The 22080-nt window shown below is 41.4% G+C and overlaps 1 protein-coding gene across 3 annotated transcripts in view; it reads left to right on the top strand.

Moving 5' to 3' along the window:
• Nucleotides 1-22080, top strand: part of LAMB1 (laminin subunit beta 1) — a 68857-nt gene that overhangs the window by 5035 nt on the left and 41742 nt on the right. For all 3 annotated transcript variants that reach the window (XM_045193483.3, XM_024558440.3, XM_071221687.1), the window contains exons 5-13: nucleotides 2772-2845; nucleotides 8622-8810; nucleotides 8901-8964; nucleotides 12641-12843; nucleotides 14468-14588; nucleotides 16162-16350; nucleotides 16584-16763; nucleotides 16898-17010; nucleotides 18305-18384. In XM_045193483.3, the coding sequence (XP_045049418.2) occupies nucleotides 2772-2845; nucleotides 8622-8810; nucleotides 8901-8964; nucleotides 12641-12843; nucleotides 14468-14588; nucleotides 16162-16350; nucleotides 16584-16763; nucleotides 16898-17010; nucleotides 18305-18384 (1213 nt within the window). The remainder of the gene's footprint in view (nucleotides 1-2771; nucleotides 2846-8621; nucleotides 8811-8900; nucleotides 8965-12640; nucleotides 12844-14467; nucleotides 14589-16161; nucleotides 16351-16583; nucleotides 16764-16897; nucleotides 17011-18304; nucleotides 18385-22080) is intronic.

Raw genomic sequence — 22080 nt, 5'->3', positions numbered from 1 at the left:
CTCCTTCTGAAGGGGGCCTTTGGGGAGTGTGTAAGTGCAGAGGAGGGCGTGGGAAGGCCCCATACTATCTCAGGCCCTTATTTTTCCACAAAAATATAGCATCTCTCATTCAGATCAACCCCAAATGAAGGGGCAGAATCAACCCCACCGCTATCACCACCTTCCTTCCATCTAAAGAAAAACTGATAGTACGATGAATAAGTAAGTACTAGATGGGATTTTTCAAAGACTCGGTCAACATGTATATGACCCCAGGTCAGTTTCCCCAGTGAGCATGTCAGTTGGATCTTCCGTCTCTTCTTTGCCTTTTGGCTTTTGGTTTAATAAATTCATCAAATATGATATTACTATTGCTGTGGAATTATGCCAAAATTATTTTTGCATTTGTTTTAAACTTGAATGCTGAGCTTTGGGGAATAAAGGTAGAGTTATTGTGTTTGTTAATTAACCAGGTATCATTAGATTTTAAAAAAATATTATGAGTAAGGGCTCTCAGAAGTGAACCTAAGCCTGGCCATGGAAAGCATGGCCACTACGCGATCTCATTGTTAGATGCCCTGTACCTGAGATGTTTTGGGATGTTTGCAGTCATTCATCATTCTGTAAAAAACTCCCTTAATAGATTTCCTCATCATTGACTATAAAATCCCACGTGCTTTCTAGAAGACTGTTGGTTTCTGGGGAGGGTTGAATTGTTCACTGGTTGGCCTTGGGACTCCACTGGTCACCAGCTTGATTGAGACAGACTGGTCCCCGGAAAGCATATATCTGTTAAAGCCTTATTAATTCTTGTAGGAGGATCTCTTGGTCGATAGATCAGTGTGAAAGTTTCTGTAAATTTGCACCTGAATCACAGAGGACCCCTGAGATAGTGTAGCGCTTATTACGATTAATTGAGGAGCATTTCCTGACTGCTCACGTTCTTCTAGGGAAATGGAAAGAGAAGAAGGATGCCTCAGTGTTAGAAGAAAGACTATTCCCACTTTAGGTGATGGACAGTAAAATAGTTCATCATGTGCTAGAGTTCTAAAGAAGAGGTTTTTCTTGGTTACATCAGTAAAAATTTTCTACAACTTATAATTTGTATGTCAAGAGAGACCAAATGCCAGAAAGAAGGGTTTTCCAGTGAGAGAGGCTTGATTTCTCTGTCACTCTGACACAAGGTTAGATGACAGGAGGCTGATGGGACCTGGTTTCTAGAAAGACCGGTGATTACTGTCACCTGTCATTTCTCTGTAGTCTGATAGGGATAGTGCACAAGTAAGGACTTTCTTTATAGATGTGATTTTATCTACTTTCTGTGTGTTTTGTCCAAACCGAGCTTTCCATGGTTGTATTAAATCATCAGTTTGTGGGCTTGGTGTGTACAGCTACTTTGAACTTCCCCTTCACGATGATCTATTCCTAGGTCTGACAGAAATCAAATACACCGTGTAAGAACGGTCTTGTTTCTTCTCGATGGGTTTTTCTTCCCTTCTTAAAAAGAACTGTAGTGCTTTGCTAGGTGATGCATCTAAAGGGGAACGTGCTTGTGGGCCACACGCTGCAGCACATGGGCTTATGCTGCAGAAATGGCACTAGTCTTGTTTGTACTTTCTATGATTTCATTATCTCTTCATTTTGAACAAATATTTCACATTTTTAAAAGCTTGGGAGAGGAGAGACATACGGTTGCTTGGCTAACATTTCACATGAAAAGAAATGTCCAGAACAGGTTTATAATATGGTTCTTTTTAATAGTTTATTAAAGTTAGGATGATTATAATGTTTTTCTGTAACATTCCAGCTAACTCACATCCGTTCCAGTGACCACTCTCCCCTCCCCCAATTGACATGGTAGTTTCCCAGCTGGAGAGTTTATTGCAAAAGTCCGACTGATTTCCTGAAAATACACCAGCTGGTGACATGATTCACTCTGACCCATTCCTGTCTTGTAGCATTTGAGGCTTCCTTTGCTCTGGAAGATGGGCCCTAAAAGCTCTCTGAAGTGCAGGAAAGGTGGAAGGTCTCCTTTACCAAACAGGCAGGGCCCAAGGGATTGGGGCAGAGATGTTGTCCATCTCTGGAATTCCAGTGGCCTTTCTGTGTGTTACAGTCGTCTGATGTACCCTCGGGGCACGGTGCAAAGGCTCATTTGTTTGTTCAGGCTTTCCCGTCAAAGAGGAGATGTTGGTATTTGTCTGGGCTAGTTTGTTTATTGGACCAATGCTTTATCTGTTGGCATCATTTTTCAGTTGTGGAAATGCATCCAAAGCCTTCCCCATCGGAGCTGGGTTTTTCTAAATTGGAGTATAACTCTTATTTTCCTTGCTGCTACGTAGAAAAAAAAGGAGTATCTGTGTTTCTCCTGAAGGAGGATTGTGTCCTGTATTTTAGACTGCAAGCCCAGCCCCTGCTGTGCTCAGGAAGTGCCCCTCTCCTTTCCCCTTGGAGAGCCTCTTGGCTTAGAGGGCTGGGAAGATGTTTCCCTGTTTCCTAAGTAAAGACGTCCTTGACACAGCTAGAGGCATGCTGCCAGATGTCGTATTCCAGGGGGCAGATTCAGTGTGCTAAACCCCAGAAGGGTTTGTGGAAGACTGAAGGACCCTTCCGATTTGTGCTTCACCACCTTAGTCAGGACAGGGGTTTATTGTCATCTTATCTGCCTCTTCAGGCACACGCAGAAGATTTCTATGAGGAGCATAATGATAACTTAAGAAAATAGTCTCAGCTGTTCACAGATGTTCCCGTTTACCTTACTGTTTCCTTTTTTGTTTAAAAAAAATCTGCAGGCGTGGAAAATGTAACCATCCAACTGGATTTGGAAGCAGAATTCCATTTTACTCATCTCATTATGACCTTCAAGGTAAGGAATCCGCAACTTCCTCACAAGGGACACGTGAGAACTCTGTGCAATCCCCCTTTCAAAGCAGATGTCTATTGTGAACTGACCTGAATGGGAACTTAAATGTTATTGTTGCCATCAGTTGGGATAATTGGGCAGTGTTTTAAACACGAGCATATATAACTATGCTTAAGAAATACTCTATCTTCATGGCAATAAGTAGAGAAAGCCACTATTCTAAGGTAATTCAACTGTAAACTTTTAATCAGGAGAGAGGCAGCTCTGACTCTCCCAAACCACAACAAAACATCTGGAGAGTAAATCCCTGATCGCTTGTGTGGGTGATTTAATGCTGAGTTTGGTAACTGAAAAGGAAGTGTATTGTCTGTAGTTTCCAAGGTTTTGCAAAATTTGTGAGAACAGTTTCACAGTTCCTTAAGAACTGTGTATGCCTTCTTAAATGTGGATTTTCTCATCCTTTTTCTTTTTGAGATGTAAAATGACTCCAGGACGAGGGAATGTCTCTGCATAAAGTCCCTTTGTTTCTTCTCAAGCAGCTGCCTGGAAATGACAGGCTTCACATGGCTTAGAGTACATGTTGGTGCAGACAAAGCCCGTAATTTACTTACTACTTCTCCGATTCAAATCACTTGCGAATAGTTTTCAGTTGGAGTTGGGGGCCTTATCTGCACCCTCTCAGGTTAGGAGAAGGTGCCGGGGTAGATTTACCATGTGGGCAGGTAGCCATGAAAGTCTCATTTATATCTGCTACTGAAGCCTGGAAGGCTGGAGCATGCTGGGCGTAGAGGTCAGAACGTGACTGGGAGGGGTGCTGGGCTTGGGGAGGAAGGTTTACACAGTGACACCTGATACTGAGAGGGTGGGGGAGGCTTCCCCTAAACACCTTCCTCACTTACTCCTTGTCCCTTCATTTATCACACACTCAACCTGGCAGTTAGAATGAAAACTCAGCTATGCCTGAGGATATTCCCTTCCTGTTATGTGACACCTGAATATACTCAAGTCATCTTTATTAATGTTTATGGTCCTATTTTTATTTTGAAAAGGGCATCTGTTTACATACATGGGTAGTTCTGAGTTCCTTTATATCCAAAAGTCCTTTGGGCACATAGTCTATAGTTGAAACTCATTTGAGTGAGTACAACAGGCCGGAGATGCAGTTCTGCACAGGAGCACAGAAGGTCCGACGGAGGAGGTGGGGACTTAACTAAGAAGTGGAGAATGGGAACAAGTTGTCATACTTTATGAGCGAGAACTCATCTTTAGGTTCTAGTCCTTGCGTGAAAAGCAATCTCTATGGTTGTGACTTGGGTGTGAACCTGCATTCTGCCCTTTACTGGTGTGCGTGGCCAGAGCTCTGGCTTCCCCCTTGGGGAAGTGGGAACAGCAATAACACCTACATTACAGGGTTGTGTGACATACCCCTCTACTTTGGGAACAGGGGTAATCTCGCTACCCTGGCCTAGTGGGATAGGCCCCAGTGGGATTTTTTAGTGGGAAAAGTGGTTATGTGATCATTTTTATATATGCTAATGCTTGGCCCAGAATTGCTCTGCAAATATTTACTGAGACATGAGTAAGTAAATGAATGTGTCCAACCACCTTCTATTTGTAAGAAACTGCTCCAGGCTTTATGGGATACTTTAAAGGTAGTGGAGTTACTGCCCTCCTGGAGCTTCCAGTTGTCTCCAGGAGAAACATGCTTGCAAATAACTCATCACACACGGCCGAGTGTGCTAACGGCTGCAGCAGAAGGTCAGATAATGTACATTAGCACGGAGGGGTGGGAGATTAACGTTAGCCTGGGATATGAGAGGAAGCTTCATGAGGAGAGGCCTGGGGCTGCCCTTGACCTGTGCCAGGACGAGTGAGTAGCATTTCAGTGGAAGGAGGTGGAAGAAGAGCCATCCTGGGCAGAGGAAACAGTCTGAGAGCACACCTCTGGCAGGGTTCGTTCAGCATGAACAATGTAGATTTTCCTCGACCTTGGGGTGGTGAGGGAAGGAAGGGAAGTAAGAGGACAGAGGGACCTTGACCCCTTCCTGAGGAATGTGAACTTTATAGGAAATAGGGAGCAAGTGACAGGAAATGAGACCTGTATTTCAGGGAGGGAGGCGAGCGGAAATGCAAAGGAGGGCCTGGGACAGCTCTTGTTGAGGTCAGTGTGTAAAAAGCGCTGACTCAGGAGAGGGCTGGTGTCCATGCCGAGGCCGTCTGAGATCCTCAGCCCAGATGTCTCAGCAGCATTACAGGAAGCTTCTTTAGACCGCACGTATCCCCTGTTACCCTGCTACTGCTGCCTCTGAGAATCATCACCAAGACGTGGAGCCTGTTTTCTAAGGAGGTCAGTTGGACCCCTTAGAATCAAAGGTTAAACCTTGAATTAGAGAAAGATTAGAAGCAGAGCAGTGGGAGGAAGGGTAAGGACAGGGATGACTTAAAGATGACTCACTGTCTAAGTGAGTGACCGGGAGGGTGGTGATACCGTCAACAATAAACAATAGTGAGGATAGGGAGGGGATGAGAATGAAGAATACATGTCATGCTTGCTTCTGTTTGCCATGGTCATGGCTGATTGCTAAGTGGATTGCGTTTTCTTAGGCTAGCAAAATTCATTCAGCATATGCACAGTGTTTTTGTATATGGCCAGATGTTTCCAAATCCACGGCGCCTTTATTTAGTATAAATGCAGAGGCAACTGTGCAGCATGAGGCCTTGAAAAGGTTGGTGACTAAGCAAATCTTGTGGAAAGTCTTCCGTTCTGTTGGTAAAATGTGTTGTTCTCATTTCCAGCAGCTTCTTCATTCCACAGGAGATTGGATAACCTGTCAGGGGTCCTTTGGGACTTAGACATTTCCAGAAAGGAGGGAGAAGGAAGCATAGCGAGGACCGGCCATAAGGCTTTTCCTCTCTGCTCCCATGTGACACAGACATCAGGCTGGTCTCTCCCCAGGTACCGCCACCCAGGAGCTGTTCTTGCAGGGAGTTTGCCCTGGCTCACTTGGCTACGGGTTTTTTTCCCCTGACCTTAAAGTTCTAATTAAGTATTATTTTTTATATTCCTGAATTGTTATAAAAAAAAAAAAAGAACCTGAGCAACTAGTAATTGAATAAGTCACAGAATCTGTCAAAATGTGATCTTCCATTTCCTTACCTTTGTCTCCTTTTATCAGTGGAAAAGACCATCAGAATTATTAAGAGGCAAGCGGAGGCCTGGGATGTGCTAGTTTACACTGTAGTTGTCACCAGATTTCTGTCAAGCACTAGTTTTAATTCAGCTCCCGTTTAACTTTCTTGATCTTCATCGTAACCTGGCTTCCACTTTACCCTGTTCGTCGGCGTTGAAGCATTTGCCGATTCTTAGTGCTCATTGTGCTTCATCTCTCACTTCCCATTGACCCTTCTCACAACACCTCTGTCTTGCCTCTGTTTCCAGGATCTTTGTCTGTTATTCCTTCTTCTCTGAAATCTACTTTTCAGTCTTCTATTATGCCATTAGCCAGTGAGGCAGAAAGGTTGGTTTGGTCTTGGGTTTGAATCTAAGCTCCGCAGACAGCTAGCAAGTCAGCTGATGTCTTTCATCCTCAGTTTCCTCATCTGTTAAGACAAGTGTGTTGTGAGGCTGTTTTAGTTCCCTAGGGCTGCCGTTCGAAGTCCCACAGACTGAGCGGCTTAAACAATAGTCTGAGCTCAAGGTATTGGCAAAGTTGGTTCCTTCTATGGCCTTTTCTTTCCTTGACTTATTGATAACTGTCTTTTCTTTGGTCTTCACATTGTCTTCCCTCTGTTCTTGTCTGTATCCTAATTTCTTCTTATAAGGATACCAGTCATAATGGATTAGGACCCACTCCAGTGACCTCATGTTACTTTATCCCTTTAAAGAGCCTACCTCCAAATACAGTCGTAGTCTGAGATACTGAGGGTTAGGTCTTCAACATAAGATTTTTGGGAGGATAGAGTTTAGCCCTTAACAGAAGGTTAAATGAAATAATGTAATTAAAGTTCTGGGCACCACACTCTTTCCTCCCTTGTCTAGCCCTTTGTTGATGCATTTTCCTGGAGCACCAAACTCGGCTCTCTTTTATCTTGTCCATTGCTTTTCGGGGGGAAATTATATGTTTGGAGATTTCAAATACTGTGAGTATACAGTGAGTCCCAAAGCCATGTTTCAAGCTCCATTCTCGCAGCCGTGTGCTTGACCACTGTTTTTAATAGTCTAGTGGGCGTCACCGAATGGATGACCCACATGTCATTAGTCCAGAACCAAACGCCTTCACATCTCAAAGACACAAAGTTGTTTGTGTCTTTGTTGTTAGTAGCACCATCCTCCCAGCTCCCCAAGCTCCAGTGTCTGTGTTTCTTTCCTCTCCTTCCCTTTCCACTGAAATATCATTCAATATATTTTACTTTTAATAAATTTTCAGAGAGGTCAATTCCAACCCATAATCTGTATTCCAACTATAAAGCTTGAGTTAAGCCCTTCATCCTTTTTCTATTGCTTGGTTTCATTTTGTCCAGTTAAATCTTTGTGTTTCCCTTTCATTGAGTGAAGATGAAAAGTAAGCCCTTATGCTCGGCAGACAAATTCCTTCCTGCTCTGCCCCAAGCGACCTCTTCTGCCACCTACAGCTTCCTCCGCCCCTGCCTGAGAAACACGCAGTTACCCTTGTAAGATTTAGTTTGATGCCATCTTCTCTCTGAAGCATTCCCCAGCTTTGTGTGTGGTAAAATATCCATAACACAAGCCTTTTTAACCCTTTTTAAGTGTACAGTTCAGTGGCACTAGGCATATTCACAATATTGTGTTACCATCACCACTACTTCCAGAACTTCTTTATCATCCCACATAGAAACTCTGTGCCATTGAGCACCAACTCCTTACTTCCCCCCCCCAACCCCTGGAAACCTCTACTCTACTGTCTACCTCTATGCACTTGCCTATTCCAGACATTTAATACAAGTGGAATCATACAATATTTGTCCTTTTGCACTTGGCTTATTTCACTTACTGTAATGTTTTCAAGGCTCATCTACGTTGGAAATATTAGAATTTCATTCCTTTCGATGGTCAAATAGCATTTCACTGCATGTATATAGTTTGCATTTATCCCTTCATTTGCTGATGGACATTTGAGTGGTTTCCCCTGTTTGGCTGTGGTGAATAGTGCTGCTATGAACGTTCTTGTACACGTATTGGTCTGAGTCTGTTTTCAGGCCTTTTGGGTGTATTGCTAGGAGTGGAATTGCAGGATTCCCCAGATTCTTGAGTTAGTCATTCCTCCCTCTTGCTTTCCCAAAGCACACCACATGTGACTCTACTCTGATGTTTGACATACCGTGTATAAATGATTTCTACCCATACTGATACCTCATTGGACCATCTAGAGTGTATGTGTGGTACTTAGCGGTTACTACACATCTATTGAATAATTAAATGAACAATTAAAAGAAGAAGCAGTCACACTAAACAATCATATTATGTGCCTGGTGACTAAATATACCAAGACTTGTCTGTTATTAAGCCCAGTTTATAATCAGCTTCTAATGAGAAGCAGCTTACTAGTCTTTGGTAGGGTGGGAGGAAGTGCAGGTTAGAGGCTAGACACTTTCCTCGCAAGAAGAGGCTCCATGGAACAGTCCGAAGTATTTGAAACCCAACTACAGTCTGACATACCAACCACATGTAGTCAGTTGAGTGATATTGTCATCTGAGATTTTTTTTAAAACCCATTACAAATAAAAAACATTAAATAAATCTTTTCCACCCTGTCTTTAGACATTCCGCCCAGCCGCTATGCTGATAGAACGGTCATCTGACTTTGGGAAAACGTGGGGTGTGTACAGATACTTTGCTTATGACTGTGAGAGCTCCTTTCCAGGCATTTCTACTGGTCCCATGAAGAAAGTCGACGATATAATTTGTGATTCCCGATATTCTGACATTGAACCATCAACAGAAGGAGAGGTTTGTTTGCTATTTTTGTATTACATTCTACTTGCAGATATAGTTTTTGATCATTGCAAAAATACCAATTACTCTTCTATCTATTTTTAGGTGATATTTCGTGCTTTAGATCCTGCTTTCAAAATAGAAGATCCTTATAGTCCAAGAATACAGAGTAAGCTTGTTTTCAAGTAAAAGTTTGATGGAAAATAGCAATCATAGAAGAACTTTTACCCAGAGCACTTCTACCCAGAATCTAAATATTCAGTGCTGAATCCACCCTTTTTATTTATTCTTTCTCTGCAATACCCTACCAGAAGCTCTCGAAATTGGCAGTAATCAGAATCCTCACTGATGGGGAACACATTTTGATAAGAGTAAAAAATTTTTGTCACAGGTACTCAAACAGTTATGCTTCTCACAATACCTTATTTATTTTATTGCTCAGTATATGTATATATGTGTGTATAGATTAAGCTATTAGATAAAGCTGTTGTAACAAAGGGTCCCCCAAAATACAGTGGTTCAAATAAATGGGAGTTTATTTCTCTCACAAAATCACCCACAGGGATTTTTGGAGAAGAGTACTCAATTGCCACGAGTAGGCTTACCAGATAAAACACAGATTGACACCCAGTTAAATTTTACTTGTAGATAAACAATGAATTATTTTTTTAGTATAACTATGTCCCATGTGATATTTGGGACATAATTATACTAAAAAATGATTGTTTATCTGAAAATTGAATTTAACTCAGCATCTTGTATCTTTATTGCTAAATCTGGCAACCCCAGCCAGTAGGTAACCCAGATTCCCAGGGTCCTTTTGTCTTACTGTCTTTGTCCACATAGTTAGAGCTGGACCAATGTACTTGTCCCAACCTGTGGGAGGGGAGAAAGTGAAGGGCAAGTGACACAGAGCTGTTATCACTTCTACTTGCATTCCATTGGCTATAATTAGTCATGTGGCTACACTGCAGGTGCCTCTGCAGAAGATCTCTAGCTAGCTGTTTGTATGGTCTCTCATACTCTTGAGTGGGGCTCTTATTGTCAAAGGAAGAGGAGAAGAAAGAATAGTAAGGGGAAATCAGAAGTCTCAGCCATGCTCAATGTACTCAACAAGGTGAGGGTTGTATTTCCATTTCACAGCTGGGTAAACTGAGGCTCAGAGAGATGAAAAACAGGTATAAGGTGACATTAAATAATGTCACTCAGATCCTGAACCCTTATGTTAGGGTTCTTAGTTCAGAGCTCCTTGCAGCATTCAGTAACTTTGCTATGTTTTTTCAGAATTACATTTTGATCTTTTTGGGAGGCAGAATGTACACTAATTAAAAGAATGGGCTTTGGAGTCAGACAGATTTAGGTATAAATCCCAGTGCAATATCTTATAACAGCTATGTGACCTAGGGCAAGTCATTTGCTTAAAACTTTTTTTAAGCCACTGTTTTTTTTTTTCATCTGTGAATGGAAAATATTTACCTTAGGGTTGTTTAGAGAGTTAATGTATGTAAACCACCTACCAAAATGCTTGACACAGAAAGTTTTCAGCACATTGAAGCTGTGCTACTACTGTTATTGCTGTTAGCCTTGGCTTGCATCTTGTGCAGACCTGGTCCCATGGTCTGGGTGAAAGGGCGAGGCCCTGCTCCTGCCGCTGAGGTGCGTGCAGGCAGGTGAGCAGGAGCCTGGCTGATTCTTATTTCCCTGCTGAGCAGGGCCCTGTTTTAACCACGGCCCTGTGAAACTACCAGCCTGAAGAATGGGAGGCTAGAATGGAAGAAGTCCAGGGAATATTGCCAGAAGAATGCTGTTTCCTCACTTAACTTAATTTTACATGTGGCCCAGATGCCCCTGGTCTGTAATTTACTCTGTCGTTCTGTTGTAAAACAAATATTTAATGGCACGTCCAGCCCTGTACCATTTGTGAGTGAGCTCTGTGAGGCCTGCCTGCCCTGCTCTCAAAATCCATTTGTGAGAAATGTCCCCTGGGCCCCCACAACAGCCTGCCCTCCACCCCCCAACGCCAAGTCCCTGAAAGGACTCAGTCTCTCCTCTTTAGGTGAAGTCTGTGGGACTTGAGGAATGTGTTGACATTATAATTCTGTTGTCTTCTATTGTTAGATGGCATCAGAAAAATCTATTTCTATATCAAAGCAGCATCCATTTTAGCTGTTCCATGCTTTTGATTTACTTTGTAATCAAGGGAACAATATCTCTTTAGTTGTTTCTACTGTTGAGACCTTTGAGATTCACTTCAAAAGTGATTTCTGCCTCCTAGAGCACCAGTCAGTGCAAGGCTGAGTTGTTCAATATGGCAGGGGAGTGGAGCAGAGTGTGTTTGCTCTTCTGAGGGCTTCCACAAAGATCAGTTCAAGGGCTTCTAAATACTCCAGCTGCTCTTCAAGTTTGTTGTTTGGCCTCTCGTCAATAGGCGCTTGTGCTCTTTCTGTGCAGGAGCGTTTGTGCAGGAGGCAGTGTTGGCATTCATAAATTCCATTCAGCTCAGTAGACCACAGTTTCTCTATTTAGTTTTTGATTTTACAAAGAGCCCAAGTTTAACTCATGGACTCATGGACTTTCTCTTTCAACCCACAGCTCTTTCTATAGTCTCTATTGTAAGCTATGCATATACTATAAGTGTTTAAAGTCATACTTGGGCTTTGAAAGTGTCTGATGCGCTAGGCTAGTTTGCTGTTGCCCTGTGCTGTAAATGACAATACGTCCGCAGAGACGAAAGTAAAGCTTAGGGGCAGTTTCAGGCTACAGAGCTGAGTAGGAGTGCAAATGGACCACTCAGTCTTTTGGGGTCCACTTTAGCAAGAACAACTCAGTAATTAATGAAAACATTGGTCGGAACGTGGAATGGCTCCTAAAAAGTGACTGTAGATGGCAGTTGACAGCCCAGCTTCCGTTATCAGCAGAGGCCTATAGACCAGGAAAAAGAAGATAAAATAAGAGAAATTGATCTACAAGTAACATGTGTAGGAGAATAATCTGCCCCAACAACCTAATACTAAACTCCTTCATCCTTCTGCCCCTACACTGTGTTGGTAATTGTATTGGTGAATTTGTTTTGTAAAACTATGACAAAAAAGTTATAGGTCGTCATGCTGCTTGAAAACTCGGTTGAGATATTCTGCATCTGGATTGTGGTTCTCCCTTGGTGTTAAGTCTATTTTAGTAACTTGGATTTCATCTAAATGGTGGGCAATTCCAGTAGTGTTTTCCTCTGCAAAAATAAATACAGAAATGCAGGGTGGGGCCAGAGTACGTTTATGTTGTGAGTATGTAAAAGTTTACTCTTGTATTATTTGTGAGTTACTGCATTATCTTACATACGGACAACTGTAAACCTACTTTTGCCCCACCCTGTATGTTTCTTTCTATTGTATGATAATATTCATGAGAGTTTGGGGTGCTGTGATAAACCTTTTCCCACCTGAATGGAATTTTCTGATTTTGAGAATAACAGTAACTGCTATGGAAACCAGATGGCACTGTGATAGTTTCGCTTACTGTGTGCCAGTAGGTTCTGGTAATCATGCAACCACATTCTTAAATGTCTGCACTTTTATAGTTCTTCCTGAAACATCAGCCTGCAAATAAATCCGTCATAGAATAAACATTCTCGTTAAACTCATGAGAAGGTCGTAACCTTTCTTCCTTCCAGAGATTGTCGCGTTACGTTAAACTTTACTGCTGTGACCATCTGGATCATACAAGGGGGGTAACCTTGACTTCAGTCATGTTTATTTGTCAAGTCTTTCTGTAAAGAGAAAAGATGTGTAATTGCAAAAGAAGTCTTGCTCATTTGATTAGACTTTTCATCTTCTTGGTGGCCTTCATAGATCTCTTAAAAATCACCAACTTGAGAATCAAATTTGTGAAACTGCATACTTTGGGAGATAACCTTTTGGATTCCAGAATGGAAATCAGAGAGAAGTACTACTATGCCGTGTATGACATGGTGGTTCGAGGAAATTGCTTCTGCTACGGCCACGCCAGCGAATGCGCCCCTGTGGATGGGGTCAGCGAGGAGGTAGAAGGAATGGTAAGTAAGCGTTCTGTGTGGCTCTCTCCTTTATACAGGTGACAAAGGAAAATCGAATCTAGTCGTACCTTAAGCCTTTCACATTTTCTAGGGGTTTTATTTTCCCAGACTTACAGTTAAGCCCTCGTACCATAGTCGATTTTCTCTTTGCTGACTTTCTTGGACTGTGAGAATGTAAGGACTGCTCGTAGACCCTGAATTCATTTTTGGAATTTGTTGCTGCAGGCTGTTGCTACAGTAGATATTTTAATCAATAAATGTTGAAAATGTTTTCTAAATAATAATATTCTTCATTTATTTTGGGGGAGATTAAAAATCACAAGAATTCTGATCTTTATGGTCGGAGGCATAAATTGATCCCAGTCCACGGAGCCTGGCAATTTAACCCTGAACCACAGGATTCAAATTGGGTCCTCCCACCGGACTGTGGGCCTCCCGTCCTGGTGCAGGCGGTGCCTTGCTGACTTGCTGTTTGTCCTTTCAAAGCCTGTTAGTTTTCATCTAAGAAGGTGCAGGATTGAGTGTAGGACTGTCTAAAACTTGTCTTCCCTTTCCTCCATGTAGAAATTTATCGCATGGATAAAGGAGAATTTTTAAACGGAGCCTAACAGGGGATATCTTAGTCTTGTTGCTGTATCTTTTAGAGAAGAACCCTATGAAGATTACATTTACTTTGTAATGTAACACATGTGGTGTATAGCTAATGTCTTGTGGTCATGTCACTGTCACGCATCTCGCAGTACCTTGGACTGTTTATTCAGAAACTGTAGAGTCCTTGGGTATGTACTCTGGAGCTGTAGTTTAGTCTGTGTGAAGTCACCTTGGAATGACAGGATTTTAGTCTTCTGCAACTGCATTCCTGTCAAAGTGGGCCCAGGGTGGCCCTGTCTGTCCTGCTCCTGAATTCCGTTCTATAGGAACTAGTGTTAAGGCGAGATGCCGCCATACGTGCGTTTTGGGTAGACTGAAAGAATTTACGTGCCTTGAGGGTTTAAGCTTGCCTTGCAGTGATACAGTGTGTCATGGGCCCTCAGAAAGCAAAATAATATGTATCTTTTTCTGAGATTTTATATTTCATTTCTTAAAGGAAAAAATAAATGTAAAAGAAAAATGTAAATGTAAAATAATTGGTCAAAAAAAATTTTTTTAAGTGCTGTGCCTGAAGTCAAAACTAAAACAAGCAAACAAAAACCTCTAATATGGCATAGTGGTAAAACCTGCAGTAATGTGAGTTGGTTCCAGGTGGAGGGTATACATTTAATTCTCCATTATAACTTTTGTTGATTTCTATCATAACACATTTTTTAACTTGTAAGTAGTGTTTTTTTAAATTCTCAACTTACTCATTTTGTTCATCTGGGTTCCCTTCATTGATACTTTAATAAAATATTTATTGAGTATACATAATATAATAGGAATAGTTCCTAGAGATGAATATTATCGCCATCAACAAAATAGAAGTCACTGTGGGGAGGAACAAATTAAAAACAAAGAATCCCCTCTGTGGTGCAGTAGAGATAAGAATTAGTGTGGAAGGGGATTTATATTTTCCACTGATGGTGGGCAAAATCTAGCCTTTGGCATATCTCTTACTTTGCTCTTTCCTGTCTGTACAACTTTGAAGGTTCATGGGCACTGCATGTGCAGGCATAATACCAAGGGCTTAAACTGTGAGCTGTGCCTGGATTTCTACCACGATTTACCCTGGCGGCCCGCTGAAGGTCGAAACAGCAATGCCTGTAAAAGTAAGTCTCAGTCAAAGGGACATTTGGAACCAGTTCAGACTCTGCTGTCCATTTTTTGATTAGAGATTCGGTAACAGCACACAGTTTTACAAAAAGGAAGGGAAGTTACCACCCCTTTCCCAGCTGCACCCTGATACTCCTTAGGAAACCAATATTCACTCAGTTAAAGTAATAAATTACTATTTTTACTGAGCAGCACCTATGAGTTTAGCAGATTCAGTAAAAGACAAAGATATTGTCCCTGACATTGTACATTTTTAAAGAAAGATGCCCATGAGAGAAAAATGAAAGAAAAATATGGCCTGGTTGATCATTAAGGTTGAGATATGGAATAGAATGTTTGGCCTTGTTTCGTTGCCAGCCCAGCTGCAGCCTCTGGCTTACTTCCATCTATCCATCCATCCTTCCATCCTCCTGTGCATCCACCCCTCTACCCCAGTATGCTCTGGGCAGAGGTGTTTGAAACACCACAACCCCCTCAACCCCCCACACAGTGACTCTCATAAACTGCCCTCCCTCTGCCTCTGCCCGCACTGAGAAGGGGTGTTCTTTAAGTGCAGGAAGCAGTGAGGGCTGGAGTGGTCAAGGTTTTGTTAGTGATATAGCCCAGCTGGTGCTGGGTGAATAGTTAAGATTGTTTAGGTAAAGAGAAGAAAGGAAGAGAGGAGGAAAGGTGGAAGGGAGTTCAGGGAAGGAGAACAAAGCCCCAAGGACATTCTGGTGACCAGCACAGAGTCTATGCTGGAAAATGATTCTGAAGTTTAATTCAACCAATGTTTCAAGGGCAGTGCTCTGCTGGGCACTGAGGAAACATCAGCACATAGGACGCATTTCCTGTCTCCAGGACTTGTGTTACAGGGGGCACAGACGAGGTCAGAATGTAAAGCCCCGTGAGGGCCAAGCTCAGTTAAGCTTCATTGTGAGGAGATGAGAGGAATCCATGTGGAGTGCTGACCCCAGAGTGAGATGACTAAGGCGGGGTTGGACCACGATGACTGCCGGGTGGGCTAGCGGAGGAGCGGACTGCACCCCTGAAGCTGGCTGGACGGCTGTTAAGCAGACCTTAATTCTCACTAAAGAGCCTGGCCTCATGTGGTGGTGGGAATGTGAGGAAAGGAATCAGGGCTTCGTACCCTGTTCCTCAAAGCTGGCAGCCCACAGGCTTTTCTAGGAACCTACTGGCTAGAAAATCCTCTGGGGTGATGTATTCCCCTCCACCCTGAGTGGGACTCAACGGTGTCCTCTGTGCAACGACAGCCTTCCTGCCAATGAGCTTCCAAGGGGACTTTCCCCAAAGGTTTAAAACTTTTTGTAGCCCATTCTCTTCCAAGGACGGCAGATAATTGAGCTTAATTCATATAGTGTACACTTAGAAGTCTTCCAACAAGATAGAGGATTTAAGCTGATGTCGTAAGTGGACATGTCCTTTTTCAGCACAAGTGCCTTCTTGTTAATTGCTGTTTTGCCTGAATTTCATCCCTACTTTCCAAAATGAACTTTCTTCTTACCGATCCATTCCTGCATTGGCAAACAGACTTAAAAGACTTTTCTTGACATTGGTCTTTCTACGCAGAGTGTAACTGCAATGAACACTCCAGCTCGTGCCACTTTGACATGGCGGTCTACCTGGCCACTGGAAACGTCAGTGGAGGAGTGTGTGATGACTGTCAACACAACACCATGGGACGCGGCTGTGAGCAGTGCAGACCCTTTTACTACCAGCACCCGGAGAGAGACATCCGCGATCCTAACTTCTGTGAACGTAAGTGTGGAAAGGTTGCCTTCCCATTTGAATAGTCTGGTAGTCATAGTCCCTCTCTTGGAACTCACAGTATGGGCACTAGACCTAGCCGTACTTTATCTGCTATATAGGGTGCTGGGAGTGGAATTTACTTGGGAGTCCAGCCGTCTTTAGTCTATTTGTGTGACATTTGAAAAACGAAGGGAAATATCTGTATGTATTTATACAAACCTGGTGCTTTTCATTCTTTTTAGCATGTACCTGTGACCCGGCCGGTTCTCAGAACGGGGGAGTCTGTGACAGTTACACAGATTTTTCCGCTGGCCTCATTGCTGGTCAGTGTCGGTGTAAATTGTATGTCGAAGGAGAACACTGTGACATTTGCAAAGAAGGTTTCTATGGTTTAAGTGCTGAAGATCCATTTGGTTGTAAATGTAAGTACATTTGTTTAAAAGTTTGGGAGTTTTCAGATGTACATAAGCCAATTCTACTTTTCAGTGTAAATCTAGGCTACTGCTTCAGACTTACTTGGTTTATGTTTCTTTACTTTGTTTCATCATCAATAAAGCTTGCGCCTGCAATCCTCTGGGAACAATCCCTGGCGGGAATCCTTGTGACTCCGCGAGTGGTTACTGCTACTGTAAGCGTCTGGTGATAGGACAGCATTGTGACCAGTGTCTGGTAGGTAAATCCTAATTGCATGGGATGGTTAGTTTGTGGATATGACAGGTTTTAACAGAGAGTGCTGTTCCCTATGATAGATTTTATCATCACCCTTATATGTAAATGTTACAAAACATGAGTGCATACTTTGCAAAAAAGGAATTACCGTATCTTTTTAAAAATTATTTTTCAATTACAGTTTCCATACAATATTATATTAGTTTCAAGTGTACAACAGAGTGGTTAGACATTTATATACCTAATGAAGTGTCACCCAATAAATTACTGCATCTTTTATTAATTATTGTGAAAAACTTAGAAGCAACAGTAGGAGAAAATAGTTAAGTGCAGTTGGGGCTCTATACAGTGTGATATTGGGTTGCCACTGAAAACAACAGTAATGAAATGCTTACAGTGGTATAAAAAGAACTCAGGATATGAGTAGTATCTTGATTACATAGTAAAAAAATTCATCAGGAAAAAATCTGGAAATATATCAACAAGTTCACTGCACTGATTCCAGGTAGAGTAATTATGAGAGTAATTTTAAAAAATTATTTTATATCTTTTATAACATTTTTGTGATTGTTTTTATAATTTGGGAGAGGAGGTCTACTGAACCCAAACTATATTTGTGAACACTGCATATGCATAGTGTATATATCCTGATAGATTCTTGAAGTGAATTTCTGGTTGAAGTGGTGAACCTGGTCCTCACCAGCTCATTAGGAAGTGTGCGCGGGTGGAGGCACAAAGAGCTCTTTCCCCGCGGTGTGTAGATGCCGTGCCATTTCTTTTTCTCTCTCTCTCCAGGGGTTCAGCACACCGCGATCTCCTCAACATTCCCTTGTGGAAATAGTTCTAGCTCTTTAGGCTATGTTTCCACATAAACAAATCCTTGAAAAGCTTTCTTTCTGCAGTTTATGACAGAGTGAACTTAGGAAAAATTTAAAGGCTTACCGATATTTGCCCAAACTCTCTTACTGCTGGAGCGATTCTATTGAAGAAAATTGGCATCTTTGCTACCTTCTCATGGTGGTTATTGGATGCAGGCTATTTGCAGGGCAAAGAAACTGCTCGGACCTGGCTTTACCACGCAATTATGTGACACCCTCTCTGACCCCAGTGACTTGCAGCTTGCGTGTCCTTATTTCAGAATACTAGTACTCATTTCTTTCATAGGCTTTCTTTTTTCCGCAGTGTAAGTGAACATTTGGTGGAACAACCAAAACACGCCATAACTTGCTTCTTGCTGAGTCCATTGTGTAATTACAGGACCCACTTTAGCTGCGTTGTTTCTTTTGTTCTGCAGCCGGAGCACTGGGGCTTAAGCAACGATTTGGATGGATGTCGACCTTGTGACTGTGACATTGGGGGAGCCTTAAACAATAGGTGAGTGGAGCTTCACTGGCACCCTTGCACTCCGTCACCCAGGGAAGCCCTCGAGACCCCCGGAGGAGTGCCATCCAGTCTCTGAAGAAGACATGAGAGAACGTTCACCTTTGGTTTGAATCCTGATAGTCACTTTTACCTGTGGTCTCAATGTTTTCAAAGATTTATTCATTCCAAGAGTTAACTTTGACATTTTCCTAGTATGTCTATGTTTCTTGGTCTTAATGGTGTTGCTATTCCTTGTTTTTGTGCTTTTATTTGCAGTATTTTTTTATTTATGGAAACAACATACAAGCATAGTTCTAAAAAACTCAAACAATTCAGACAGCTATCCTGCCCTTTCTCCACCCAAGTTCTACTACCTAGAAGCCCCACTGTTAACAGTTTCTTGTATCTCTAGAAATTAATAATAGTGCTCAGAATACCTGTTAAAAATTACAGTTTCTTCTCATTTCTTTTAAAATAACATGTTAGGTTTTATTTTTTTTAAACAGTCAAGTACAAAAAAAATAGTCCATGATTTCCCACTTCGCTTTACTGACACTTTTTTGAAAATCAAAGTAAAGATGTTATGTACATAATTCTGCCACTCGCTTTTTTATCTAGAGATCTTTTCCCCATCAGCGTGTGCTCATCTACCCCGTTTTGTGTTCTGTCGTGTGAAAGTGCCATGATTTATTTCCAGTCTTTTTGCTTTTTTAAAATGTTGCAGTGAGTATCTTTGTAGATATATCTTGATGAGTGTGCCTTAGATGCATGTACAGATTAGGTTCCCAGCGATGGAACTTTGAAGTCAAAGTGGATGTCAGCTTGTACTGCAGAAGGGTTGTGTTAATTTATTTTTCTACCAGTTGGTTATACAAGTGCTTTTTTCTCTATTCCCACCAGCAGTTGGTATTATCAAACATTTTTTCAGCAATCTAAAAGAGGAAAAAGGAACTCTCGTTTTGATTTGTGTAAAGAGTCTTTTCATTTTCTTCTTTTATTTTTCTACTTCCAAGCTTATTAATGAAAATTACATATAATAACTTTTAGTTAATTAAATGCACTGGTATTCCTTGAATAGATGAGACATGAAGCTCTACCAGAAACTATCATAATACATGTTTGGCAAGATGTTAAATTTCTGGAAGTTTAATTAACTACCTTTGAGTCAAAGAGAGTTTTGGGCTCTGTTGGTTACGGGATCAGATTCAGAACATCTGGTGAAGATAGTGTGAGTGGCTGCCGAGAGAACAGGCAGATGTTTCTTTGTCCCTGAACTTTCCCAGAGAGAACATGCTGAATTCATTGAGCAAGCTTCGTGTACTCAAAAACTGACTCTCTGACAAGGTTATTTCCCAACACCACAGTAGTCTGCGGGGAAGGAATGAGATTTCAGGCAGTAAGAACAAGTTTTGTTTGGCCTCCGTATTTGGGTTTGTTTTATTGTAAATAGTGTAGTAAACTCAGTAAAGCATGTATGTAACCCTCTGAAACTCCAGTATTGAATGTCTGTTGTTAGAAAACCTCCAGAGGGAAGGAAGCAAGGATAATTCCATAAAAGCCAGAGAGAAAGACAAACCACTTTTCTGCTTATGGAATCGCTTTTCTGACTTTCCTTTGTGACGCCCAGAACACATGCTGATTCCTTTACTAATTTATTCCCCAATTCAAAGCTGTCATCACACCTACAGTTCTTCTCGGTTAGATGAAAATGACATCCGTGATTCTCCAAATGATGTCATAAAGTCAGGAATGTCCTATGTTCCTTTATCTTAAATGGTTTACATTACTTACACTCCCTTCCTCTTCTTCTCTATTCCACACATGTTTCCTGTCTCTAAATCTACGCAGCCCCTGAGCTGCTGCTTGTATTCTTGCAAAAATTTATAAAAACCAGAATGTGCTAATCAAGGGAGTTTGTGAAGCAAAAATTTTCAGTGGAGATTTTAAAGCAGGTAATTTGATCTTTCTAACATGAGTGATGAGACACCCTGTTTTTTGGCATGACTGGTGCCAAAAGAGAACCGTGCAAGAAGCCTCTGGTCCTGTGACTCTACAGAGCTTCGTGGTGGGCCTTTTCCAAGGTTCCCTCATGAGGACTTTCTCTAGAGCTCCATAGGAGTGGTCGAGGCCTAATCTTCTGAACACCCATCCACTTAGAGAATGCTTGGTGCATAGCAGACACTCAGGAAATACTTCTTGAATGAATGATTTGTGCAACCACTCACAAATATCTTCTATCTGATAATATTCCTTTGCTTTGCCTTGGATGCATAGTAGGTATCGAATAAATGTTGATTGAGTTAAAGAGTTTGAGGAACAAGATTTTTTAAATATAAAAACTAAATACATACTCCTTGGGAGAGACAGTCTCTAAGTATGATCCCAAACATTCCTTAATTACTTTGACCAAGGACACAATTAAGTGTAAAAATCATATGAAGTGGAAAAACTTTTAAAATGTTTTGTATAATGAGCCAAATGGATTTTTGTAGAAGAATAAAAGCTTAATAATCCATGTCTATTATGTTGACAGCTAATCTGAACTTTTGAATGTTTTTTAAGAAGTAAAACCTAATTAGTGTAAATAATGTAAGGTTATTGAAGATTTGCCTAGCAGATAACCTGCTTTAATGAATACGTAAGAATGGTTGTTAGGTAATTGCTGCTTTTAAATGTTTTAAAAACATTGAAATCAGAGAAATGGACATCACATGGAGGGATTTCAGTGGGGAGGGGGGAGGGAGGAATAGGGGGGAAAATGTACAGGGAAGAAGAAGCGTGGTTAGTAGGCATAAGGTAGACAGGGAGAGATTTAAAAATGGTATAGGAAACAGAGGACTTAAAAGAACTTATATGTACAACCCATGGACATGAACTAAGGCTGGAGGGTTGTAGGGCCAGGGTGGAGGGGGGATAAAGGGGGAAAAATTGGGAAAACTGTAATAGCATAATCAATAAAAAATACTTTAAAAAAATTAAAGAGGGGAAAAAGCATTGAAAAATGTAAACATCTTTACATCATCCTTCAAAGTCATTTCATTAATTTAGGACTTTGATATCTGGCTTGAAGACTTCTAACATGCTAGACTGAAATCCCTAGCCCCCAACAACACATTACCTCTGCATCTCTTTTAGCACTTATTTTATTTGGCTACTTATTGTAGCTATTTGTATTCCAGAGGTGCCTTTAGGTAGGGATTGCGTCTTACTTGTTCTTGTATCTCCCTTTGTACCCAGTGCAATGGGCCTTGCGGCACTCAATAAGTGAGGAACTGAAATTATTATACTTTGAAACAAGAGCAGAAATTAATATATGTTTTCATCAGTATATTAAGTGGATACCTAACCCTTTGTTAATTATAAGTATTTGGACATATAGGGAATATAGAGCACAGCTCCTTCCCCTTAAGAAAATACCGTTCTTTGCAGGGGAGGGCTACTCTGGGTAAAATGAATAGTGCTTACTGTGCATCACTGAGAAACAACACTTATTGGTAATCAGAATTATGGAGGAGACATCAGTGTTGAACAGTGGTAGTTCTCATGAATGATGCTTTTTATCCTTATTTTCCCCCTAATATCTTAGTAATAGAGAAAAATTGAAACTGTACAGTGTTTGCTCTGCTCATCACTTTTTAAATGAAATGAGTTTTCCTTCCAATAGAATTTTAAACAAGTTGCTAAATTCTGTATTTATGAGAAATCTGT

This window comes from Desmodus rotundus, chromosome 6, assembly GCF_022682495.2.
Source record: "Desmodus rotundus isolate HL8 chromosome 6, HLdesRot8A.1, whole genome shotgun sequence".
NCBI lineage: Eukaryota > Metazoa > Chordata > Mammalia > Chiroptera > Phyllostomidae > Desmodus > Desmodus rotundus.
Note: the sequence above shows the minus strand (reverse complement) of the source record. Positions and strands in the feature narration are given on the sequence as shown.